This window comes from Zingiber officinale, chromosome 5B (assembly GCF_018446385.1).
Source record: "Zingiber officinale cultivar Zhangliang chromosome 5B, Zo_v1.1, whole genome shotgun sequence".
Taxonomy (NCBI): domain Eukaryota; kingdom Viridiplantae; phylum Streptophyta; class Magnoliopsida; order Zingiberales; family Zingiberaceae; genus Zingiber; species Zingiber officinale.
In genome coordinates this window covers 411,440-436,723 of record NC_055995.1, presented here as the reverse complement: position 1 = coordinate 436,723, position 25,284 = coordinate 411,440, and the positions used below count along the sequence as shown (strand labels likewise).

General features: G+C 36.9%; 3 protein-coding genes and 1 long non-coding RNA gene across 8 annotated transcripts; 2 read left to right on the top strand and 2 right to left on the bottom strand.

Moving 5' to 3' along the window:
* Nucleotides 1-10: 10 nt before the first annotated feature.
* LOC121983804 (mechanosensitive ion channel protein 2, chloroplastic-like) lies at nt 11-10,347 on the top strand. 5 transcript variants are annotated; one of them, XM_042536426.1, is made up of 15 exons: nt 11-242; nt 407-643; nt 747-914; nt 1,003-1,062; nt 1,561-1,718; nt 2,782-2,899; nt 2,983-3,077; nt 3,167-3,280; nt 4,625-4,682; nt 5,755-5,904; nt 6,030-6,140; nt 6,349-6,516; nt 6,620-6,733; nt 8,051-8,107; nt 9,384-10,347. In XM_042536426.1, exons 3-15 carry the CDS (start codon nt 837-839, stop codon nt 10,107-10,109), a joined length of 2,007 nt encoding a protein of 668 aa, XP_042392360.1. In that variant the 5' UTR covers nt 11-242; nt 407-643; nt 747-836; the 3' UTR covers nt 10,110-10,347. The 5 variants fall into 5 exon arrangements, with proteins under 5 accessions (XP_042392360.1, XP_042392359.1, XP_042392358.1 ...); XM_042536425.1 differs by having other exon boundaries at nt 388-643; XM_042536424.1 differs by having other exon boundaries at nt 384-643.
* A 3,506-nt stretch (nt 10,348-13,853) lies between these two features.
* On the top strand, nt 13,854-15,672 carry LOC121983803 (protein SHORT-ROOT 2-like). Its single transcript, XM_042536423.1, has one exon. It carries the CDS (start codon nt 14,279-14,281, stop codon nt 15,560-15,562), a length of 1,284 nt encoding a protein of 427 aa, XP_042392357.1. The 5' UTR covers nt 13,854-14,278; the 3' UTR covers nt 15,563-15,672.
* A 1,713-nt stretch (nt 15,673-17,385) lies between these two features.
* LOC121983801 lies at nt 17,386-19,031 on the bottom strand. The gene is made up of 4 exons (XR_006112711.1): nt 18,879-19,031; nt 18,090-18,748; nt 17,828-17,908; nt 17,386-17,716 (listed from the first exon to the last, which is right to left on the bottom strand). It is a non-coding gene; the product is annotated as an uncharacterized LOC121983801 (long non-coding RNA).
* Nucleotides 19,032-19,297: 266 nt separating this feature from the next.
* Nucleotides 19,298-24,502, bottom strand: LOC121983800. The gene is made up of 4 exons (XM_042536422.1): nt 24,147-24,502; nt 23,898-24,063; nt 21,100-21,227; nt 19,298-20,000 (listed from the first exon to the last, which is right to left on the bottom strand). The coding sequence occupies exons 1-4, from the start codon at nt 24,240-24,242 to the stop codon at nt 19,539-19,541; spliced, it is 852 nt and encodes a 283-aa protein (XP_042392356.1). The 5' UTR covers nt 24,243-24,502; the 3' UTR covers nt 19,298-19,538.
* Between the last annotated feature and the right edge of the window lie 782 nt (nt 24,503-25,284).

Here is a 25,284-nt window from a genome sequence, read left to right as displayed (position 1 = left end):
CAGAACCACCCAGTGCAACTGAACCGGTCAAATCACTCTACTTACGAGAGCGACGCGGACCGAACGCACCGCTGAAATCGAACCGCTGGCCGGCTCGATTGGTTGAGTTGTTATTTGGGCCAGACAGGGGATGGATAAGCTTCTGACGCTGCACGAAATTGGTTGCTTAGTGGGCATGTCGTTCCACTTGGCATGCATCCATTGGTCCTTTACATGACTCGGTTCATACGCAATCATTGGAGGTGCTCAACTTGCCTAACTAATTTTAATACCAACAATTAAAAAAAATAACCAAATTTTAATTTACTGAGCTACAAAGTCATTTTATAATTATTAATTTTTTATAATTTAATTTATTTTATAAAATTTTCTAAACAAAATAGACAGACCCCGTGTTCCCTCGCAGTCAACGCCGTCGACATTCCGGGCCGCCCTCCGCCTGGCCCATCCAACGGTCCGAGTCGATCGCCTCCGAGTAAGATAAAACTGAAGCATCGCCGCAGCTTCGTGCCGTTATCTCCTCTCCGCAAAACTCCGATCTCTCTCTCTCTCTCCCGGGTCGATCGTCCAGTGTTTGTTCCTGATCGAATCAAGCTGTTCGATCTCGATTCTGGGAGGTAGATCTCGTTCCCTTGTTCGATCGGTAAGTAACATGAATTTGAGTTTGGCTTTGTATACCTAGCTCGACGGGTATTGTGGATTTTCCCCCCCTTCCGACTCTTTTTTTTTTTCCAATCATTTGGCAGGTTTTAGGGATTCAGGGTCCGTTTCTAAATTTTTTCTTTAGATCTCGTTCTTGGAAAATTCTAGCAGCTAAGTCGTATTTCATTCTGAAAATGACGGTTGGATCTTCGCTACATTTGCTCCATGAACTGTGTGTTGCCCAAAGCTTTCCCCAAAACAGTCGACCTAAGGTATATGGAAGTGCAAGGAATAACTCTTTTGGTTGGAACCTTGTCCATTTGTAATTTCTCAAGAGCAATGTGTTTTTTTTTTTTGTAGAACTTTAGATCAAAGGAGTGGAACCGGGTGAAGGCTTCTCTCCTTTCTTCTAATGTTTGGGTATGATAATACTTTGCATAGAAAAATCCACAGTGCTTTCTCAATGTTGTTTTATTATGTCTCAATATTAAAAACTTTTACTATGTCTTCTCACTTTTTTCTCATGTGTCATTACTAAGTCACATTATTGAGTTAAGTTACTTATAAATGTGAAGGTTGTTTCATCTGTAATGATCAGGCATGCATTCTAGATTTTGAAAATGTGCAATCCTTTTTATAATTTATATCTTTTATCATGGTTACTCATTCAAAGTTTTCTTGTTAATGATGATTGTTGCCAAGAGGTTTTATTCTAAGCCTTATGAATTTATATCTTGTCGCACAGTTTTTGTAATAATAATTTATGTCTTTTTAGCTCATGAACTTAGGATTTCTTTGCAAGCAAATGTGTCACTTTTTGTAACAAGAAAATCAAACTCATAGTTTATATTCTTCACATAAAGTTACTCATTTAGCTTATAATGTCTTCCTCATGCATATATAACACTTTCCCTACAGAGAAAAGATGCTCGGAGTGTCCATGTTTCAAACGGGACATACAAGTCGAGGTTTTGCATTACATACAAATGCAGTGTTTTCAAATGCCAGTCATTTAATATGCCAAGCACTGGAGATGTAATCCCTCATTTAAGAAATACTACGTTGGCTTTGACTAGGTATTGCCTTAGTCTGACTATTACTGAGTAAAAAAGTGCTGATGCTTTCATTTCAACTTTCTTCTAGTGAATGATTTGCAAATTGGTGAGATTGTCTTAACATATACTTAAAGATTTCTTTTCCAAACACAAAATATCAACCAAAATCCTCATGCAGTAACTCTTCTGTTAATGTATATCCTTTTCTTTCAGTCTTAAGTGAATTAGTCCTGTTTACACTCCTACCTTTGTTTTCTGAATTTCTCTAACATTACCTCATTCCTTTTATGGTACTGTGGTTGTAGTTTTGATTGACAAAATAGATTTCGCTTAGCAGTGACCTTCCATCCAATTATTTATCTTATGTTTGCTCTCTTTCTCTTTCATTTCCCTTTTCATGCATCATGGAATTGAACCAGGTCTTTCTTTCATCAATGAACTATTTAAGCCTCCATGGTGGTAAAGTTTGATTTTAGATTCAAGTTTCCATATATATTTAATTCCACCACTCAAATGGTGTTCTGTGAACAGCTTCAATTGACACTCAAAATGTTATAATGACAATCATAAACCGTAATTTGCTAAATAGTGCTGTAAAATGATATGCCAATTTGGAGCTAACCAGTGTTAACCCTGTGGTTCACAGAGTCTAAGACTAAATGGTTTGAAGAACTTGGTTAATGAGTAACACTATAAATCTTGTGTTTTTTTAAAGATACTAATTTAATAACTTATTTTGGCCCATATATCATAGATGGTTATCTGGTTTGTTAGAGTAGCTGGACTGGAATTCTGTAACAATAGCGACTGTTTGTTGATGGTTTAGTTTTAAACAGTCGAATTCTAACTAAAAATCCTTTTGCAATGAATGTTTTGTGGATTAGCCTAACTGTAAACATGTTCAATTTTTCCATGAGGGAAAGCAACCATTTTGAAATATCAGTCTTCTTTTATTTCTTTAGGTAAAGCCTATGGAGAAATTTGACTAGCCTTTATATATATGTATGTTTTTAGCGACTGATGCCCTTTATTTCAATTTTTTCTTAAAATGGATTTCAAAACATCTAATTTGATTATGTTATAGATCATGCAATGCATTGTTTGGAAGTCATTCTCTTCAATTAATCCCTGCTGTTGGACTTATTGCTTTTTCTATATGGGGTCTTGGGCCGATGGTGTGCTATCTTAGAAGCCTATTTAGTGTAAGTAATTATGCATGACTACTTTATGTTTTCACTTATCGAGGAGCTTAATATAACATATTCTTTTTCAATTTCTCTAATAGAATGACAGTAACTGGAAAAAGAGTAAAACATACTATATTTCAACCTCATACGTTCAACCACTGCTTCTTTGGACCGGAACCATGCTTATCTGCAGGTCTGTTTACATACTTGTTTCCTTGTATTTTTTTTTTGTTTGTATGCCTAATTCTGCTTTCACATTAACAAAATTAAGTCAACTTTCAGATTTTTGGATCCTGTAGTTCTACCCTCTGAAGCAAGCCAAATAGTTAAAAACCGATTTCTGAACTTCATAAGATCCTTATCATCAGTTTTGGCCATTGCCTATTGTTTCTCAAGGTAAGTATAATAACCATTTCCAAATCAGAAATATTTGACATGGCCTCGTCTTACTGTGCATCTGTTGATGGCACCAATATTGTAATCAAGTTCTTTAGTGATCCCTAGTTTCAATTGGTTGCTTTGATGCACTCATACTTGAAAATGAATTATAAGTTAGATTTCAGCCAGGGTGCCTGTAATATATTTCTGCATCGTTCACATTTTTCATCTTTTTGTAGATGAGTAGGAAATTAAAAGAACCTACTTTTAGATTGATCAAGGAAAAAATAACTTTACAGTGTGTTTGCTTCCTTTTGAGGAAAAAATTGGAAAATGAAAAGAAAATTTTAAAAAATGTTTCCTCATCTTATGACTTGCTTGATCATCCCTAAAAACAAGCAAATATTATTATGAGTGTTTCACCAAAAAACATGTCCTTGATATTTGGAAATGAACAAATCACAGTTGTTTAGTGTTTTTTCTTAGCCCCAAAGTGCCTTATCCTTTTTCCCATAATACCCTGCATTTGTTATTTTATGGCAGCAAGGTGAACTGCAAATCAGCTTCTGGTAAAGATTTAAGGTCAAACAATTATTTGGACACACGGAAGCATAGATTTGTTTTAGGATGTATCAAAGTTCAGTGTACATATGGGAAATTTTTTGCAGTAAACAGATTTGCATATGAGCTTGTTTAAGATTTAAGGCAAAAAAAAAATGATAATATGGAAATCCAAAATAACTGACCTAGGTTGTCTCAAAAGCCCAAAATGTTCTGAATCTGTGATTTTTACAACACAAACTGTTTTTCAGCTTGTGCTGTGAAAATGGGCACAATGTTGCTACAAGCTAATTTGAAAATAAGCTTGCGGTAATAATTTTGTAAATTTACATCATTCTAAGCTTTAAGGCACCAATTTCCATGTTGCCAAAAATAATTTTTTTTTACCCCAAAGCCATTACAAGCCAAGTTATAGTTTAGCTTGTGGTCATGGAATAACAAATCCAGGGTATTTATGAGGGAAAAAAATCTGTGCCGCTTTTTGATGAAAAACTATTAGTGGGGCTCAATTTAGTCATTTTCAATTATCAAGGATGTGATTTGGTAATTTGCTGTAGTTTTATCAGATATATTTTGGTGAATAATTTTCTTCTTTGAAAAGAAAATTGAAAAACTCAAAAATATTTTCCAAAATAAATACTGCCTTATCATTTAACTCGCGACTGAAATAATGTTCAGGATTTTTTTGCTCTCTGTTACAGTTCGAAATATTGTACAATTTCTTCATTATTATATTTAGGTTTTATTCTTCTTTATGCAACATAAATTTATTTACGGAGTTTTTATTATGTACCCGTCCAGCTTCATTCAACAGTCACAAAAATTCTTCACTGAGACTAGTGCTGATGAAACAAGAAAGGTATATTTTTCATATTGTCAATTATGACCATCAATATCCGTCTATATATTGTTATTATTAAAATTTGAGGTTAACCTGATCTGTAAGATTTGCTTACGACAATTATATTCACACTCTCTTAGTGTAATCTTTATGTGAAGGGAGTATCCATCTATATATCATCATTATTATTGTTATTCAAATTTGAGGTGTAAGACTTGCTTGTGACAATTATACTCACATTCTATTAATATAATCTTTATGCGAAGAGGGAGGACAGGAGAGGAGAGGGAAAAAGAGTTCACGTTATTCCAGTTTCACCCACTAGACATCTAAATAGGGCTTAGTTATAACTAAGTACATCCAAATTTAATGTGCCAAATCGGGCCGAGTGTTTGACTGGATTGACACCATAGGTATCGTTCTAAGTGATACAAGATTAAAATTTTAATTCTTGATTAACACCTTATAATTTAAGGGCATTGGATTTGGACTGCATTATGTCTGGATAAACTCTTCATGATGGTTTTTTTAATCTGGGTCTTAACTATAAAACGATAATCTCTTCCGTACCTGCTAACAAAGTCATCCTATACACTGGAAATTTTATATTAAGAACTAAAATATGCAATTGCTAGAAGTATTTAGTTTAACCAGCAATGAACTTTGTTGTCTATTCACTTGTTTATTGCTTACTGTGGATCAGTTGAATATCTTAACATCTTTTTAAAGACATTCTACTATTTTTTAAATATGTTCTCTAAAATTTTGTGAGATCCTTATCATTAGTGCTAGCTCTTGCCTATTGTTTCTTAAGTTAAGTGTGATAATCATTTCCAAATTAGAAACAACTAGCTTGTTCTTGTTTTGCTGTGCATCTATTGACAGTGCTAATCTTATAAGCAACTGAGTAAAAAAGATTTCTATGAAAATTTTCAGGAAACTAGCATGGCCTTGTGATTGCGTCACAAGAATGGTCATACACTCATAATTTATCCTATAGTTTGTGCTGACATTTTGTTAGTTTTTATAGAGACAAAGTTAGGTATTACTCTAATTTTATTCACTCATGGCTCTATCTTGTTTTCTGCAGATGAGTTTCCAATTTGCTGGAAGAGCTGTATATACAGCGGTATGGGTTGCTGCTGTTTCTTTATTTATGGAGCTGCTGGGATTTTCTACCCACAAATGGGTCACTGCTGGTGGTCTTGGTACAGTTCTACTGACTCTTGCTGGCCGTGAGGTAATGCTAAAATTGATTGATTTAGCAAGGCCTTTACAAGTCTCATCTATCTCTTGAGAATTTGTGAACTATAATTGTTATACTATAACTCACTGATTATATTATTGTTAATATTTTTCCCACAGATATTTACAAATTTTCTTTCAAGTGTTATGATACACGCAACTCGGCCTTTTGTTGTCAATCAATGGATTCAGACTAAGATTGAGGGCTATGATGTTTCTGGTATTGTAGAGGTTGGTTATAAGTCCCAGTTAACAGCACAGATTGTTGTTCTAACCTTCCAAATAACTTTTTACATAATTATTCAGGAGAAAATTTGAACTATTAGCTTTACTGCAAATGTGAAATGATTTATTCTTATGCTATATATAACAGTGAAATTTGATGTTGGTAAGCTTGTGTTGGATACTTGCTATCTAATATTGGTAAGAACAATGACAGCATGTTGGCTGGTGGTCTCCGACTATCATAAGAGGTGAAGATCGTGAAGCAGTTCATATTCCTAATCATAAATTCACTGTTAATGTTGTGAGAAACCTCAGCCAGAAGACACATTGGCGTATTAAGACCCACATTGCCATCAGTCATTTGGATGTTGATAAAATTGGCGTGAGTTAAAAATTTATTCATCTTCTTAATTAAAGTATGATTTCTTATTTATTTGATCATTTACCTTATTCTTTTTAGTTTTTATTCTCATATTTTGCTGCAGAACATTATAGCAGATATGCGAAAAGTTTTAGCAAAAAAACCTCAAATAGAACAGCAGAGGTTGCATCGAAGAGTATTTCTGGATATTATCGACCCAGAAAATCAAGCTCTTATGGTAAGCTGCCTCGAACTACAATTGTTTTTTAAAAAATTTCTTCAATGCATACTTCTGAACAGTTCAATACCTCAGGATTTCTATCAAATTTAAGGAACCAGAATTCCTCCTCTTATATATATATATATATATATATATATATTCAAAAAAATTGTTTATTCTTTAGTTTTATCTAAGTAACAAAGACCCAGATTTTTTTAAACAAGTTTAGCATGAACCTGAAATTGAGTTTGATTTGTAAATGGAATATCCAGGTGCATGTTCTACTGGATCTAGAATTTCTATGGAAATGGACATGTTGGAAATATCTGACTTTTAGAGTTTTCAGTCATCATGGAGAAACCTTCAGTTCATAGTTGGGTTCTAAAGAACTCCTCCACAAGTTTGTGCAATTGCTTGATTTACATAACTCAAAATTCTATTTAATTTTGGATAGCTATGGTGGTCTTAAACCTTGATCAGAGTTTAAAAAGGAGCTGAACAGACAGTGATTCCAATCCATGGATGCTTGGTAGTTAGATACTAGCTTTTACAGAGTGGAATTAAAAATTTAAAACCTTTATTATGTTCTTGCAGAAAGTTGGTTTTGTGACAAACTTCAAGTGGCCGACATATGCCATGATGCCCCTGGTCACACAATATGCAAGAATTATGGAATTCTGACATTCTTATACTTCAGTCTTGTAACTCTATCACCATGTTAAATGGCCTTTTTAGATATAAACATCTACAGTGTACATTTTCTGGTTGGAGACTGCTTTAGTTTTTATTGTTTCGGTTTTCATTTTATTAGAAGCATCTTTGTTGTGTGAATTTTTGCTCTTCATTCTTTGGTACAAGCTACTGACCGATTTCCAAAATGTAGCACCATAATCATTGGGGCTGTACATACGTTGAATAGAAAAAGAGAGGAGGAGATCACCATGCTTAGGGACAATGGCATGTTTGAAAAGCATTGTATTGTTGCATTTACACTGAACCTATCAAGTAAATACTTATTTTGGGTTTATGTAGATTGAGAATGCAATCCGTTGATTATAGAAATTTTATGGCATGAGATATATAGTTTCAAATATGTATGTTTACTCCAACTTCACTGTTTCTCACAAATATTTGTGTGTTTACCAACATCAAAATAACCATATACCTTCGTGCTTATTGGTCATTTGTTATTCTTACTTCATTTGTGCATACTTGATTTTTATTCATATTAATGTTGTCAAGTTGTTGGTTCTTCGAACTTCCATTCATATTCCATTTGTTCCCTGGTGCTTTATATTGTTTTATAATTCATCTATTACATTTCTTTTTATACAGATTCTTATATCATGCTTTGTCAAGACCTCACATGTTGAGCAGTACCACTGCGTAAAGGTAAGAAGATATTATACACTGGTTGTTTAGTTCTTTATAATTTCTCCTTGTCAAATGGCTTATATATGTTGCATATAAAGTAATTTCCCATTTCATTTTGCTGGGTTTTCTATTTTAGTAGGCATTGGTTTCCAAAATCTGAAACTATGTTTTAAGTAAGAATATGGTGCATAATTATAAAGCTTTTGTTGTTCTTGACAACTAGACATTTAGAACTTATTCTACACAGCGATTTCTTTTGTAAAGGTCCATGAAGAAGTTTGTTTAGCTAGTAATCTGTGATACTTACGCATTGGAGAACGAGAAAGCCTAGCATTGGTTTGGAAGACAAGATAGACATCCACCTTACCTTCTTCCTAAAACAATTGCCAAAATAATGTGATATTCAGTCCGTGGGCACTGCTTAATTATTGTATAGGCCCTAGTATGACTCACAGTGATGCCCAAGGACCTATACCCTGCATTTTATTTGGGACCGCTATTGAAAACAGCTATGCATCTACATTTCTTTCTCGAATAATGTATGTTAGAAGCTCGATGAGCAAATGGCAATTTTGGCCGGAAGGCACATTGTTTAAGTCTTCTTCCACCGCTGAGCCTTAATTGTGAGTCTCAGGTGCCAACTGTGAGCTCTGCCTTTGTTCTTCATCTCCTTTCAATACCTTAGGTACGTCGTGAATCTTCTTCTTCTATTTTCAAAGCCTGTCTTGAGCGTTGAGAATTTTGATTGGGAGCTTTGTTTTTGTCCTCCACTCCCGATACTTTTGTATGTCATGAGTCTTCCTCCGCCACCAAGTCTACATTTTGAGTGTTGGGTATCGGTCGTGAGCTTTGCCTTTCCCCTCCTCCTAGGAGTGACCAACCTGATCGAAACAATATTGTTCCAGAACAGTCTCTGGCTGAAACTCTGAATAGGTTGAGTTGAGACTTTAAACATTGAATTAAACAATTGTCTGTCGTAGCCTTCATTTTAAGAGAAACAATGAATGACTGGGTACAATTTTGATTGATGTGGCTAAATGCTCACAACTAGGTTTGGATATTTTTTTTGGGTTCATTATGCCCACGTGTAACGTGTTTGTACGTACAAGCAATTATTATTTTAGCAATCCACAGCCATTTCATCTTCCACCATCGTTCATCTTTTCCTTTACCTTTTGGGATGTCTGGTTTTTGTAGTTGTTATTTTGACCTCTTGTTCTGTTTTTATTGTTCATGGACTATTTGTTATATGCTCTCGTAACTCATTAAAAATGTTGGAAATTGAAATTAACAGGAAAGTGTTATGTTAGATCTCCTCAGAGTCATCAGCCATCACAGAGCTAGACTCGCAACTCCTATTCGTACCGTCCAGAAAATATACAATGATACAGATGCTGAAAACATTCCCTTTGCAGACAGTGCTTTTAGACATCCTGCCTCATCCCGTCACTCATTTTTTTTGATTGATTCTCAATCAAGACTGAACAGTGAAGACAAGTTCAAACCTCGTGCAAACCAAGATCAAATCAATAAGACTGCTGCTACAATAGAGACCAAGTCAGTTCCATCTACTGGTGGTGGGAACTCATCCAGGCACCAGAGGAAGGCAGATTCTGGAGATGCTTTGCCAAAAAACATGAAAGCTGGCATAGCAGATGCACCCTCATTCGATTTTTCATCCACATCACAGCTTTGCAACCCAGATACGGAAGAGTCGACTCCAAGAGTTGATAGCCAAAAGCCTTCAGCGTCTGTGGCTGTAGGTGAGGGAGTTGATACAAAAAATGTAGAAAAGGTGCAGAGTAAGAAACTGCAAGCACCCAAGCCAGTCTTCGAAGATAACATTGTCCTAGGGGTGGCTCTTGAAGGGTCAAAGCTTACACTCCCCATCGAAGAAGGAATGAGTTCATCTGCGCAATTTGATGGAAATGAGGTTACCTTTGGCAGCAGTGTTAATTCACCTATTAAGACTTCTAAGGAAATTAAAGGATCAGTTGACAAGAGGGACCATGATAGCTGACTCTGGGCATTATGACCGCTCGAGGTGACATTATGACCAAATGAAAAAAAAAAATCTTGTTGAATTGATTTGGATGACCTTGTTTATAGGCTGATGAAATAGTGGCATCCGATTTGTCTGTTTTGATTATCATTGTATACAGGACATGGATGAGGAATTACTTTTGATTTTCCTCTCCAAGTTGTTTCTTAATAAACAAGCTGTGAGCTGAATAAAAGAAAAAAAAAACATTGTTATATATTCATCCTTCCAATTCCTTCTTAGACATCACACATCAACTTCCATTGATGTGGCATTAATTCTAAGATTGCAAGTGCTTACTTACCTACACAGTGCAGGCAACAAAACAAACTTAAAAGGAAATTACTTGTGACAATCTCTTGTTCAAGCTGCCTTCATGTAAGTTTTGTTCTTTACACATTTGATGCCTTAATATAAGTTTTGTTCTTGATATGCATGAAGTTCTGCTGCGCCTCTGCAATTTGCTAGAAAATCATATTTGGATGAGCTAAGATGACTTGCCTCAAGATGGTGAATCTTAAATCATGCATTCTAACGCGGGTAATCTTATGGTCAAGCCAGAGGAATAAGAGACTGCTCCAAGAACATGGAAGAAAACATGCTTGCCCAAGTTAAGTGGTGTCATCATCAGAAACAGGTATTATCTGTCTGTTCATAAAGATTTGGAGGCATGGTTTGGAAGCGTATTTAATGGTAAGGTGTGAGATTACTCTCTTGCCTCTTATAATTGCCTCAGATCATCCATTTACCTTCAATCTCGGAAGACATGAGGTAGCACTTTTTTTCCCTTTTAGCTTGTGAGCTATGAGGTCTTACTTTTTTGCTTACCTTGACAGGTAGATATGAGGTCTTTCCTTCTTTAACTTGTAGCAAGAGAGTTTTTTCTCCTTTTAACTCTGCATGAGGCCCCTCCTATCTCAAAAGATGTGCTGTCTTTCTTTTACAACACATGAGGCTTTCCCTCCTACTTTATGAGTCTTTCTTATTCTCTAAGGCATGAGATCTTACTCTTTCCTCTTATTTCAAAATTTACCAAGTCTTTTTTTTCCCTTCTTTTTTCTTGTGTGTCAAGGTGTGTGATCGGTCTTTCTTTTACCTTAGAAAGATGCGAGACTTTTCTGCTTTGGTCAGAGCTCCCTTTTATCCTCCTTAATCCCCCTTATCAAAGTGTGAGGAATTGTTTATTATTATTATTATTATTTTAATTCAGGTGTCTAATCTCCTCTTAATTAATCATGGAGACAGAGAGACATTCCCCTTAGTTCATCTATTAGTTAAATTTGGAGCATAATTTAAGCACATTCAAATTATCTTTTTTGTTATTGTTTCTCATCCGAATTGTATTTATAATGTAAGATTGCTAAGTTCATATGGTGATGCATGATGAATTCTTGTGGCAAGATAACAAAAATAATGACTTGTTCTCATATGTAATTATATACTTGATGTTTGTGAGATGCTCCCATTGAATATTAGATAGTTTTTTTATTTAAGATATATATATACATTTAGCCAAAGATTCTTAGTATCTTTTCTATTGATTATATACACATAAATATAATTGGCACAGGCAAAAGGCACTGCTCCACTTCTTCCACAGAGTTCAAAAAGAAGATCATCTGCCTGCAACTCTCCTACTCGGTCATATATATTCTTTTCCTTTCTTTCTTCACTTTCCACTTCCTTTGTATTTTTTTGGCCTTGATTTTGAGAGAAGTTATAAAGACAGTACAATTAATTAAGCAGGAGTTTCCCTTCTCTCGCCCGACGGGCAGAAGCATCAAATAAAGGCAGATCTCAAGCAGGACCCATCGAGACGGTACGCAATCTATTGTTCAGCTCTGGAGTAACAGCGCGACGCACCCACCGCAAAAAAGATTCCTCCTCCACTGCACTGCCTCTCCCACTCACGAAAAGCTAAAACTTAGTCTTTCTGCTAAATTCCAACGTGTACAGGTAGATCCTTTCCTTTTCTCTTCTCTCTTCTCTTCTTTTTCATGTGTTGTTCTCCTAATGTGGTGTTCTCCTAAGGCCTCCTGTCTGATGATGCAGGGCCTGGGCCGGAAGTGGGAAAAGGAGGGTGAAAAAGGTTCTGAGAGGATGTGCCATTTTCGTGGAGTCACATTAATTCCCATCTTCGGAGTACTTCCTTGAGTAAGTATATATGTGTCTCTCTAGTCTTGCATGCATGGCCCATGCTGGGCTTCAGAATTCAGACCATCAAAAAACAGGCTATTATAATTGCATGTGCATTGCCTAACCTTTCCCATAAGCTATTATCTACCTTAAACATAGGAGAGGAACCTTTAGATAGCTGACAATATCAACTAATCAGCTTGAATGTAATGGTCCTTTCAACTCAATGCTTACAACTAAAATTAAACAACACTAACAATCCTTACAACTAGGGTGGTCCTTTTAACTCAATGCTTACAACTAAAACAACACTACACGATCATCATACAGATAATCAGTCGCACAAGCACCGGACAGTGCAATTAGGGTGGTAATTAAGCAAATCAAATATTCATAAACAAATTTGATAAAAAAAATTAATTATTCAGGTTCGTGAGATCAAATAAAAGTAAATGGGCAAACTTGACTATATTTGTGTTTAATTTGTTAATATTCATGAATAAAAATTATGAATTATTTATGAATAATATGCAGTTAATCAATAAAAATCTTTTTAAATTTGTAAATAAATAATCAAACAAAATCTCAAAATTAAAAAAGTTTTATAATATTGAAATAACTTACTAATCAACTAAATAAATTTTAAAATATAATTTTTTAAACAATTAAACGAACTCAAAGTAAGAATTAATTCAAGTTCATAAAAAAAAATTAAGTAAAATTAGAACTGTCATTTCCATAGCTTAGCTAATTTTAAGCTCCATTTATGACTAACTTATGGTTATAAGTGCAATCGTAACAATATATCTACCTTAAACCCAATGGCAATTAAGCAAATCAAATATTCATAAACAAATTTGATGTTTGATTTAATTAAAAAAATTAATTATTCAGGTTCCTGAGATCAATTAAAGTAAATGGACAAATTTGACTATATTTGTGTTTAATTTATTAATATTCATGAATAAAGATTATGAATTATTTATGAATAATATGCGGTTAATCAATAAAAATCTTATTAAATTTGTAAATAAATAAACAAACAAAATCTCAAAATTAAAAAAGTTTTATAATATTACTAATCAACTAAATAAATTTTAAAACATAAATTTTAAAACAAGTAAACAAACTCAAAGTAAGAATTAATTCAAGAACTGTCATTTCCATAGCTTAGCTAATTTTAAGCTCCATTTATGACTAACTTATGGTTAGAAGTGCAATCGTAACGATATATCTGCCTTAAACCCAATGGCATTTGTATTCTATCCCTAGTGAAAAAAAATTTATACTCCTTGCATTCATTTTTTTTTAATTTCAGCTCCTTTCTAACTCCCTAATGTACATCAATTTACATAATTATCCTCGTATTTTTAAAAAAAGTTTAAAATTAGGTATAATTTCTTCTAAATATAGTACATTTAAATTATAATCTAGTATATTTTTTTATCAAATTAAACACGACTCTTTTTTCGTTTGACCAATCGATTGATATATTCGATTCTAGTTAAATTGTGTTGAATTTAAAAGAAATTATACTATTATTTTTTTTTAAGTTTAACATCATTTAACTAAAAAAATAGTGTATAAATCATATAGTAAATATGTTAATTTCTAATTTAAATACGCTAAATTTAGAAGAATTATATTTTATTTTAAATTTTTTATACCTAAAAAATTAAGTTGGAATAAATTCAGACACAGGTAAATTTATTTACTAACCAGAAAGTTGGAATAAATTTTTTCTAATGTATAAACTGAACAAAAATTTAAATTGATAGGTAGTGACTTTAGGACAATTTAGATGGAACCATTTGGATGAACAGAAGGAAAGTCCATCAATTATCTACCATCTCTCTCTAGATATCAATATCTATATATAGGTATCTATATAAATAGGGTGTAGGTGTAGTGGAAGGGACATGGCGACGCTGTTGAGCTTGGATTGTGCGGCCGCTCCAGGCCTCGCCGATTAGAAGAAGAATGCGCCGGCCGATGAGATTTTGTCTCAGGCAATGGATGGATCGGAAGGCAACCTCCCCTGCGCCAACTCTTCCCTCCCTCTCCCTGCGGCATCTTCTGACGCCGTCGGCGATCTCGACCTGTCCTCGTCGTCGTGGGCGGCGGCGCTGCTGCTGGAGTGCGCACGGGCGATGGACTCGCGCGACGGGCGACGGGCGCGCCGCCTCATGTGGACGCTGAACGAGCTGGCGTCGCCGTACGGGGACGGCGAGCAGAAGCTCGCCTCTTTCTTTCTACAGGGGCTGTTCGCGCGCGCCACCTGCGCCGGGCCGCGCACCCTCGGCGCCCTCGCCGGCGCGTCGCTCCGCAACCGCGCCTCCTTCGAGTGCACGCGGCGCACCGCGCTCCGGTTCCAGGAGCTCAGCCCCTGGTCGCCCTTCGGGCACGTCGCGGCCAACGCCGCCATCCTCGACTCGTTCTACTCGTCGTCGTCGTCGTCGAGCCTCCACATTATCGACATCAGCAACACCTTCTGCACGCAGTGGCCGACGCTGCTCGAGGCGCTGGCCACGCGGGCCTCCGACGCCGACACGCCTCGCGTCGCCATCACCACCGTCGTGGTCTCCGCTTCCGCCGTGCAAGAGGAGGCGATGAGGGAGGTCGGCCGGCGGATGGAGCGGTTCGCGAGATTGATGGGCGTGCCCTTCCGGTTCGACGCGGTCCATCACCCCGCCGGCCGCGACCTCTCCGACCTCGACCTCGACCACCTCGTCCGCGAGGGCGGCGCCGCCCTCGCGGTCAACTGCGTCAACTCGCTCCGCGGGGTGCCGGCCGTCGGCCGACGCCGCGACGCCCTCCTCGCGGCCTTCCGCCGGCTCAACCCGATGATCGTGACGGTTGTGGAGGAGGAAGCAGAGCTATCGATGGAGGGGGAGGAGGAGGCGGAGGAGGAGGAGGCGTTCTTGAAACTCTTCCGCGGTAGCTTGGGATTCTTCTCCGCCTACTTGGAGTCGCTGGAGGAGAGCTTCCCGCGCGCGAGCGAGGAGCGTCTGTCCCTCGAACGCGCAGCCGGCCGCGCGGTGGTGGACCTGGTGGCGTGCCCGGCCGCCGGGTCGGCCGAGCGGCGGGACACGGGCGCAAGGTGGTCCAGGCTGATGCGAGCGGCGGGGTTCGAGCCGCTGGAGTTCAGCGACGACGTCACCGACGACCTGAGGGCGTTGCTGAGGAGGTACCGGGAAGGTTGGTCCATGCGCGCAGCCGCCGCCGGCGCATTCCTCGCCTGGAGGGAGAAGCCGGTGGTGTGGGCGAGCGCGTGGAAGCCAACCACGAGAGAGTGATGCCCAAAACTCACAGCTCCATTGTGCTTTGTCAAATCTTAAATGGAACTAATATTTTAACGAGTATAAATTGTGCTCCGGATTTTTATATATATAAAATATCTTCAAAATCTCACAGCAGCTGTGACGGGAGAAATTTTTATAATTTTCCAAGTAGAAGTTTTGAATAGAAGAAGAAAGAAGAAAAAAAATAAATGATATTTTTTTTAAGCTAAATCGAGCAGGCGACACCATGTCTGTACGTCACTAACGGTCACGTACAAAATATCCCTCAACATATATATATATATATATATATATATATATATATATATATATATATAGAGGTCCCCGACGAGTTGATCACTAATTAATAGATTTATCAAAAAAATACCCTTTTACATAGTGATTAGTTCAGTTTTATCCGGACATGTTTTCTGAATTATCACTCTATAAATAACTATGGATGCATGTGACCAAACGCAAGAGAAGTAAAAAAAAATGATGATGGAGACAGGAGTAAGGACTACGAGAGGCAGCAAGGGAGTACTGGTAGAAAAGAGCTAACAAGTACAAGGTAGTTTTGGAGCTGCACTGGCTTGTGTTTTTTATTCCTCACATAATAAAACACGCGAACAATTCATTCGCCATGGATGATTTTGCACCGAGGAAGGAAAGCTCAATAATTTGGCCATTCAGTTCATGAGAAACGCACAGTGGGAGGGAATTTAGGGTAGTAAAACAGAGCCTTCCTATCTTGTTTGTTCTGGTCAAATAACACGAATAGTTGAGTTATCAATCAAAGAACTGTCAACGTAAGGTTTTTTTTGAGATGGTCGGTGAAAGAAATGCAGGATCCTAAAATGCACTCCAAAAGTGTTAGACTGGTACAGGATGATGATTCCGACATGCCACTCTGACAATCAAATTAGGATTTATTTGAGGTAATAGGTTGGAAGAAGATGGAGAGGATATGGTGGAATCGTAGAGAGTTTGGATATTGTGCACTTGTCCTCTCTATAGCTCTCAACAGTGCATCTCCATATCAGATGTTCTAGATATCACATACTCCTCTATCATCATTGTATACGCCAATGAGAGGACCAGTTGTTTGAGGTAATAGGTTGGATGAAAAAGATGGAGAGGATCTGGTAGAGTTGTAGAGAGTTTGAATCCTTTGCATTTATCATCTTTAGGGTTTATATAGCTATTTGCATTTATCATCTCTAGGGTTTATATAGCTATCAGTCATGCATCTCTATGTCAGATGTCTTAGATATCGCATGCTCCTCCATCATTATTGTATACGTCAGTGAGAGAACCAGATCCGACCATCTCGCAACCTCATACCCATCTCTCTATTCGACTAGTACCATGTGTCAAAATATTCCCGTCATTATCCATCTTCTCTAAGAGAAAAGGCTTTATCCGAGACCTGCAGAGCTCGAAATATAACTAGTTGAAATAGTACTCGAGATTATGACATCTAATCTTAAAGAAGCTTTCTTTTTTTTTGTGTGTTTTTCTCCTCGACTGACTCCACTGATGAAAATACAAATCATAAACTATTTAATCACAGCATTTTAGTGAATAAAAACGTAGTATATCACTTAAGCTAAGCCTAGGCTTGAAAGAGCTTAATGTCAAAGTATAATAAAAATATGTTAGGCATATTTAATTTTTATTATAATAATATATCGTTGTATTTAAGTGAAGAAGAGCTTCGACGTAGTATGACTTTGAGATCACGGTTCCAATCTCGAAAATAATCTCTTGTAAAATAAAGAAAAGTTAGGTAGATCGTTCGCCGGGACCTACTAATGCTAAATGAATCAAGGTATATATAAATGATAAATCAAAATCATTACTTTACGCTTTGATTTTTTACGACAATTCTTCTGTCTGCGACGTTGTTAACTAGTAGAATCTTATGTTGTTGCGAAGAAATGCAAGCTTCAATTAAGTAGGAAGGACCAGAAAAGCTCACCTCTCACCCCAACTGCTGATGAAGTGAGCCTCAACTCTCAGCAGTTTTGCATCGACATTCCTATGACACTTTGCCATCAAAGCCTGAAGAAAACAAGCATCAAACGACATGAGTCTGTTGTTTACTCCTTGCCATCTTAGTAAATGCCTGCAACAAGCGTTTCCAGTGGGGCAGAAGCTGCTCATAATCTGCCTTCCAAAAGCATATCAACTCAGATATCGAAATCATAATAATTGTACCATGCATAAATTGTTCAATGATAAAACATGATAAGGTCAAGATCATAGAGAAAAACTTACTCAGATCCAAAATGTAAAATACATTTCTTATGTGCATAGACTTTGAGAGTTGCCTTCTCTTTTAGTGAGAGACATTGATACCTGTCCGTCCACAATATTGACTCCTTGTTATTGTCTATTTAGGAATTGCATGTTAGCCAAACACCTAAGGCTAAAACTTTAACAAGACAATTCTTCTGTCCGCGACATTGTTAACTAGTAGAATCTTTTGTTGTGAAGAAGTGCAAGTATCAATTAAGTAGAAAGGACCAGAAAAGCTCACCTCTCACCCCAACTGCTGATGAAGGTGAGCCTCAACTCTAACATACACAGCTTCAGGATTGTTCTCGATGATCAGCATCTTTGCATCGACATTCCTACGACACTTTGCCATCAAAGCCTGAAGAAAACAAGCATCAACGACATGAGTCTCTGTTGTTTACTCCTTGCCATCTTAGTAAATGCCTGCAACAAGCGTTTCCAGTGGGGCAGGCAGCTGCTCATAATCTGCCTTCCAAAAGCATATCAACTCAGATATCGAAATCATAATAATTGTACCATGCATAAGTTGTTCAATGATAAAACAGGATAAGGTCGAGATCATAGAGAAAAACTTACTCAGATCCAAAAGGTAAAATACATTTCTTATGTGCATAGACTTTGAGAGTTGCCTTCCCTTTAGTGAGAGACATTGATACCTGTCTGTCCACAATATTGATTCCTTGTTATTGTCTATTTAGGACTTGCATGTTAGACAAACACCTAAGGCTAAAACTTTAATAAAGACATATACCTTCTCGACAAGATGTGTTATGTTTAGTTTTTGTGCTTGATCAATAGTTCGAGTGGTATTGGTGACTAAATGGTTGATGATTAGTCGTCTTCGACGCATTTGGTGGTTAGTCATATTTGTCAAGTGGGTAGCAATGTGGATTCAGATTGCTATTGAAAAAGGCAACAATATTTAGGAGAATTAGTATAGTGTGTTCAACACTTTCAACAAATGGTCCATTATTTATTGATCGCCAAATATATTTGTATGATTGTTATAGTAGGTATCATTACAACTCACCCAATTTGTTCGGTTAACACTGGTCCAATCTTGCTTGCTTGGACCATTGATCCGACTAGTCCATCTGACTTACTTGGCCTATTTGACTCGAATATAGTAAGACTTAGCTACCTACAGGTGCAGAAAATTGAGTGAGAAATGAAGAAACAATTGCAGTCCAAAAATAAATAGCAAAAGAGAGAAATGAAATTCACAAGAAATACCTGGGATTTGCCTGAGTCATATCTGTGATTGATTAATTGTTGAGGAGGAAACAATCACTCTCCAAGCAAGAAACTGCTAAAACTTATGAACATACATTCTCAATCCTTTTAATTTTACATCATTACTCTTGGACCAATGGATTTTGTAATTTTTACACACACACAAGTTATTTGTGTTAAATTCTTGGACCGAGCCACCGATTGGCCAAACAGTTTGAACAGTACAAAAAGAGGCAAGTTAAAGAAAAACTTTTACAATAGTGTTTAATGGTCTAATTGATGATACAAAACCAACGGAATATATGAAATGCCAACTGAATCTAGTGTACAAAAATATCGCAGAGACTTCGTCTTCTCCATGAAATTACCTGACTATAACAGAAGCTTTAGCACAAATGTTCATGCAAATTCCATGTGATGGTACTGCTGTTCTTCAAGAGGTGAAACTTACTGAAAGTTAGTCATCCCAAGCAGAATCCCATCCGTCTTTCTTCGGTGTCCTTGAAGTGAGGCCATTTGATGAAACACTTGTAGATGTGTGTTTTTCTGCAGGCCTTGTAGCAGCTTCATCATCCCAATTGTCGTCCCAATCATCCCATCCATCGACAGCATTGGAGTCAATCATTACAGTGGACTGCGGCTGATCACTCATCTCAATCTGCTGATATGGGATTCCAGAACTGTCTGTGTTTCTTCTCTTCCTATATAGGCAACAAGCCCATGTTGCTCCAGAAACAACCACAGTAAAACCCAAAAGGTAAAGACCATAAATTGGGGTCAGGTGTATGTCATAAGTCGACAGTAACTGCTGTAAGATATTCCAGTCAGAATCAGGAGCTCCAATTTGAATACTGCAATTATCACTTCCTGAATATATGAAAATTTCCATGACATTCGAAGCATCAAATGGAAGAGCTATCTGTGAGAATAAGTAGCAGAAGTCAGCTTAAACCTTTTCCACAATCTAATCATGATGGCTAAAGCAAAGAAAATTCTTTGAAGCAAGAGCACAGCTCCATTTGGTTCTCAATTTTGGTTCTAAAAAGCATCACAATATAAATATATTCTCCATATCACAACTGCTCGAGCTTGTTCTCGTTTTTATTATTATTATTATTATTATTATTTATTGTGGCACCGTAAATAATTCTGAACTTATACTACAGTAACTTTTGTACAACAACCACCAAGTCTTATCTCACTAGGTGGAATCGGCTATATGGATCCTTTTACATCATTGAGCTTTATCTCCTACTATATCATTGTCTATACTTAAATAAATTTTATCTTATTTTATTATTATTAACCAAGTCTTTTTTGGTCTTCCTCTTCCTCGTTTGATATGTGTGTTTGTCATAGTTTCACATCGCCTAATTGGAGCGTTTATTGGTAGTCTAAGTACATGCTTATTCCATCTTAAACGTGTCTTTTGGAGTTTTCCTTCAACTAATGCTCTCATTTCTTAGTCTATCCATCCTAATATATCCACACATCCACCTTAACATCCTCATTTCTGCAACTCTCATCTTCTGCTTATGTTCTGGAGTCATAGCCCAACATTCAGCTTAATATAACATAGCAGGTTTAATTACAGTTTTGTAGAATTTTTTTTTTTTAACTTTTGTATGGATTTATAAATTGGCTCCATTGGTACACATGCACAGCGTAGCTGAAGCTAATTCAAACATTCTTTAAATTTATTTTCTTTTAACACAAGGTATAATGAGTTCAAACAACTTGTTTTGGCCGAAACAGCCATTATCAATAGACACTTAAAACCATGTCAATAAGCCTTCATATTATTCAAGCTGAGTATGGTCTTTCTGTATTCACTACTTATAAATCCATGCTTTATGGAGAAAACTAATATCTTCACTTCAGCAGATAAGCAATTTGTAGAATGATGTAGAAATCACAAATATCTTACCATCTTATAATGCTAATGAAAGAAATATTCTTCTATCTAACCAAATAGGACAAACTGCTGCAAGCTAAATGATAGAGATAAGAGAGTGAACCTTCTTGGAAATATTTTTGGCCAGAGTAATGTTAGCAATAGTAACAGGAAAAGCAGGTTTTCCTATAATTTTCACATTAGAAGTGTCATCTCCAATATTTTGAACTACAAGGGAATAATTTTTGGAATCTGCAATGAGGAACCAGAGATTAAAAGCATGGAAAAATCTGGATCTTATAGTTAACCTATTAAAGTTCCACAGCTTCTTCAAAGCAAATACTATATATTAATTGACAAATGCAATAAAAACTTCGTGTTATAGGAGCACTCATCAGATAGATAGTTTTATTCTCAAAGAACTTATTTTGACAAGTACAATGTTTGTAGTAAAATAATCTTTAAAAAAAACAGTTGTATTTGTAGAATACTCTCAATTCATATGCCACTGAGACAAGCCTATCAAATGCTATGCATCTTTACTTCCTATAAAGTCCATTTTGATTCATGCATCAGAGACAGTAACTAGCCACATTGGATTAAAATTAAACCTGATCAAGGTTCACTAGCAAAAACAAATTAAAAAAGATAGCAAAGACAACAGAGTTATAAATTAGTGCCATTTACTAGAAGATTTTACGAATCTGGGCAAATACTTCCAGACAGCTCTTATGATAAATTGTCCTATGAGCTTGTTCATAGAAGCATTTTTCTCCCTTCGTAATTGAACACATAGTAATCTCCTCTCTCAAATACATAAATATACTAGATTCGAGAATTAATTTATTCTAACAGTTCTCTTTTTAATTTTCTTCTAGCTTAGGTGCAGCTAAATGGAAAAGGGATTTTAGTCTGGTGGGATCTTTACTTCAATGAATTAATAACTTTTTCCTTACAAATGTGTGTGATTTCTCACAATGAGGGAACAAAGCATCGAACCACAATTCAACATTTGAGTTTCAAAGGTGTACAAAAGTATTGGACCAAGTGCAGAGAACTCGACATCCACTGCAAGTTAACCAAATTTATCATTGCTTAATCGTTTTAGTTTTGTTTGTTAAAAGTATTGGACCAAGTGAAAACCAACTATTTGGAGCAGTTGCATAAGAGGTCTCTGTAAACCAGAGGAGCAACACAGTCACCAAGCAGTGACAAATTGATAGTTACTCTGATTATGGAAATGATATTTATGGGCCAAAACTAGTTGCTTCACTTCGTGATCTCAGTTCTAGTACACAAGAGCAGCAGATTGGCTACATGACAACACATAATGAGAATGGCTGTCTAAAATAGTTGAAAGTGGTAGTCCGTCAAGGAGCATACAGATCTAGAGTTACATCAGGGAGAATACAGATATAGAGTCAGAGTGCTGATCTAATGGTATAGGTGCAGCAATGTGAACAGTCAAAATCAATCATTTTCTTCTACAATGAGCATTATGTCCATATACTAATGTAAGCTTCTCTCAATATCACTAATCTAAACTTTCATCACCTAAAAATTTATTTACCAATTGAAGTTCAATGTATTAGGCTGGTAAACTGAAAAACAATGATTGTGTAGAAATATGCTGCATAATAATACCCTGGTGAAGCTACAGTTTACAGCTATCGTTTACCAATTGTAGATGAAATGCAGCTAAAAGGCTTTCAAGAAACTGATTAGATATGAAAATAATGTAGTAGTGATAAAAGATTGTCTGATGCACATCTTGAAACGTTTTCCATATGTTCAATAAACTAGGAAGTTCGATATTGTTCATTTTGAACTTAAATGCCTGCAGACTGTAACCTGCTATTGCATATGCTTCTCTATGCAACCTGTTCAGCCATTAATACTAAAGTTTGTACAATAAAATGCATACACAAGTTGTTCGGCTATTGCATATGCTTCTCTCTGTGTGCAAAATGCTTTTCTTTACACTACGAGAATGACATCATAAGAGCTACAACAACCATTACTATCCCAATGAGGAGGCAGAAGTAAGCTAATGCCCTTGCATTGAACAAGAATGATAGAATGTTAAACATGATCCAGCTGATTGACAATGACATCCCTGAGAACCTTTTTTGTTGTATGCCGATGGATCATGAAACTACAGTAAGTTAGGAGTATGTAGAAGAATAAGATAGGAAAAAAAATAACATGATTTACATGTTCATAGTACTAATAGTACTGTCCACTGTCAGAGATAGCCTAGATATTAACAGACTTGGTCCAAGCATTAGCAGCCACAATATCAGGAGAATAGAAGGGTAAAGCTGTTACCTAAATATAAAAATGAGAAAAGCTCTAGCTTACCCTTTCCACTGACCAAAAATATTTCAGAGAAATTATCCCCTTCCCACACCAGAGTTCATCATGAGACTACAGATGGTTTGATCAATTTTGGCAGTCACATTAGTACACAATTAGTGATATAATGATGGTGCAGTTGATCAAAGTGCAGAATTTGGGAGCTGAAGTTTGGCATTTCCAAACTTTGGGGCGTGGTTTTGGGATATCATATGTGTGTGGTTTGAAAATTTGCAAGTATTTTCATACAAATTATCAGAACATTTAGAATTAACATTTTAAAGGGAATATACTATTTGATTCAAGTAGTTAAACTTTGGAATGGGGAAAAAAAGCAAAATAAAAAAGATGAAAAGACTTCTTTTCGCCTGCAGAAGCAAATACTTGGGAAAGGACACAATCATGTATCAAGTGCATATATAGGAAGCAATGATAACATCGAAAAAAATAAGTGGGTACGGATAATAACTGTTATTAAAGCTATAAATTCCAATTTTAAGAGCATAGTTGAACATCTTTACATAAATTGACCACGAAAAAAAATAAAAAATGACAAACCGATGTTACCTTTTTCAGAATAGAGAATACAAACAGTTACAGTTCCATGACAGCGAACATGTGAAGAATCACAAGTCTCGCTCAGTTCCTTGACCCCCAGCGTACTGTTAGGGTTTGGAGGAGGTATCTCGGCCGGTCGAGGAGAAACCGGAGTCGGAGTCGACGATGGCGTATCCTGATGAAGAACTCATCATACATGTCGTAAAGTACAATTTAAGAACGACGTAACGGAATATAGAAAAGGAAAACAGTCATTACCTTCGAATCGCTCATTAGAACACGAGATGAAGCCACGGATGCCAACAAAAGAAAGTACAGTGACAGAATCGCAGACAAAGATCTAAATCTTCCCATGCCCTCCAATCAAAATCTCGTAAAAGAGCAAAAAGATATAGTCTCGAGGATGGGAAACATCACACAGTCTAATTGCAGATCGAATCTACGAGATGCCGAATCCAATCGAAGGACGAGAAGAACGCAGATGAATCGATCTCTAATTCTCGAAGATGGATCGAGGAAGAAATCTGTCGAAGTGCGAACGAAGACGACGAGCTGGAGACGCCTGAATCGCGACGAAGACTTGTAGGCTTCCGATCCAAACGGTTTTGGATTATGATAGGAGCAAACCGGATCCAAAATGAATAAATGCATCACAAAGAACTCCCTCCGTCTTTTGAAAAATCCCAAATATGCCCTTTGAAATAATTTTTATAACATTTTAAAAGTTAAATTATAGAGGCTGGATCTTCTGGACCACTTTTTATGATCCAGGGGATGTACCACTCACATTTGTGATCGGATTGGAGTCGCGATCTGACCGTAAATGGTTACGATCCCTTGCTGGGTTCACCGTCCCCATCAGGTTATAGTTTTTATTCGGAGCGGGCGGTCGGAGGTCGCCCGGAGGATATACTCGCTCGGCACCCAGTAACCTAGCCACTTATCCACCACCGGAGGCCTTCGGGCGGCCTCCGACCGCCCGCTCCGAACAAAAACTATAACCTGGTGGGGACGGTGAACCCAAAAAGAGATCGCAATTATTTACGACCAGATCGCAGCCATGATCCGACCGTAAATACAAATAACACATCCCCTGGAGCAAAAAAAATATCCAAGAGATCCTGCCTCTGGTCAACAAGTAACTTTGAGTAGCATAGGTGGATCTTAGCATGACACTCCAACGTCATGAATGGTTTGAATTTCGTTAGCCTTCGAAAATATCCAACATAATATTCGTATAGAAGAGAATCATTCTTGTCACTTACTACTGCACCGTGCCCCCGGGGGCAACCATAAACAACCTTTAATCATGAGTTATATATAAGTGGCCAACATTTGTATATTAACACATTGGGGCAATATAAAGAATTTTTCCTTCACCGTATACTTGTGAGAC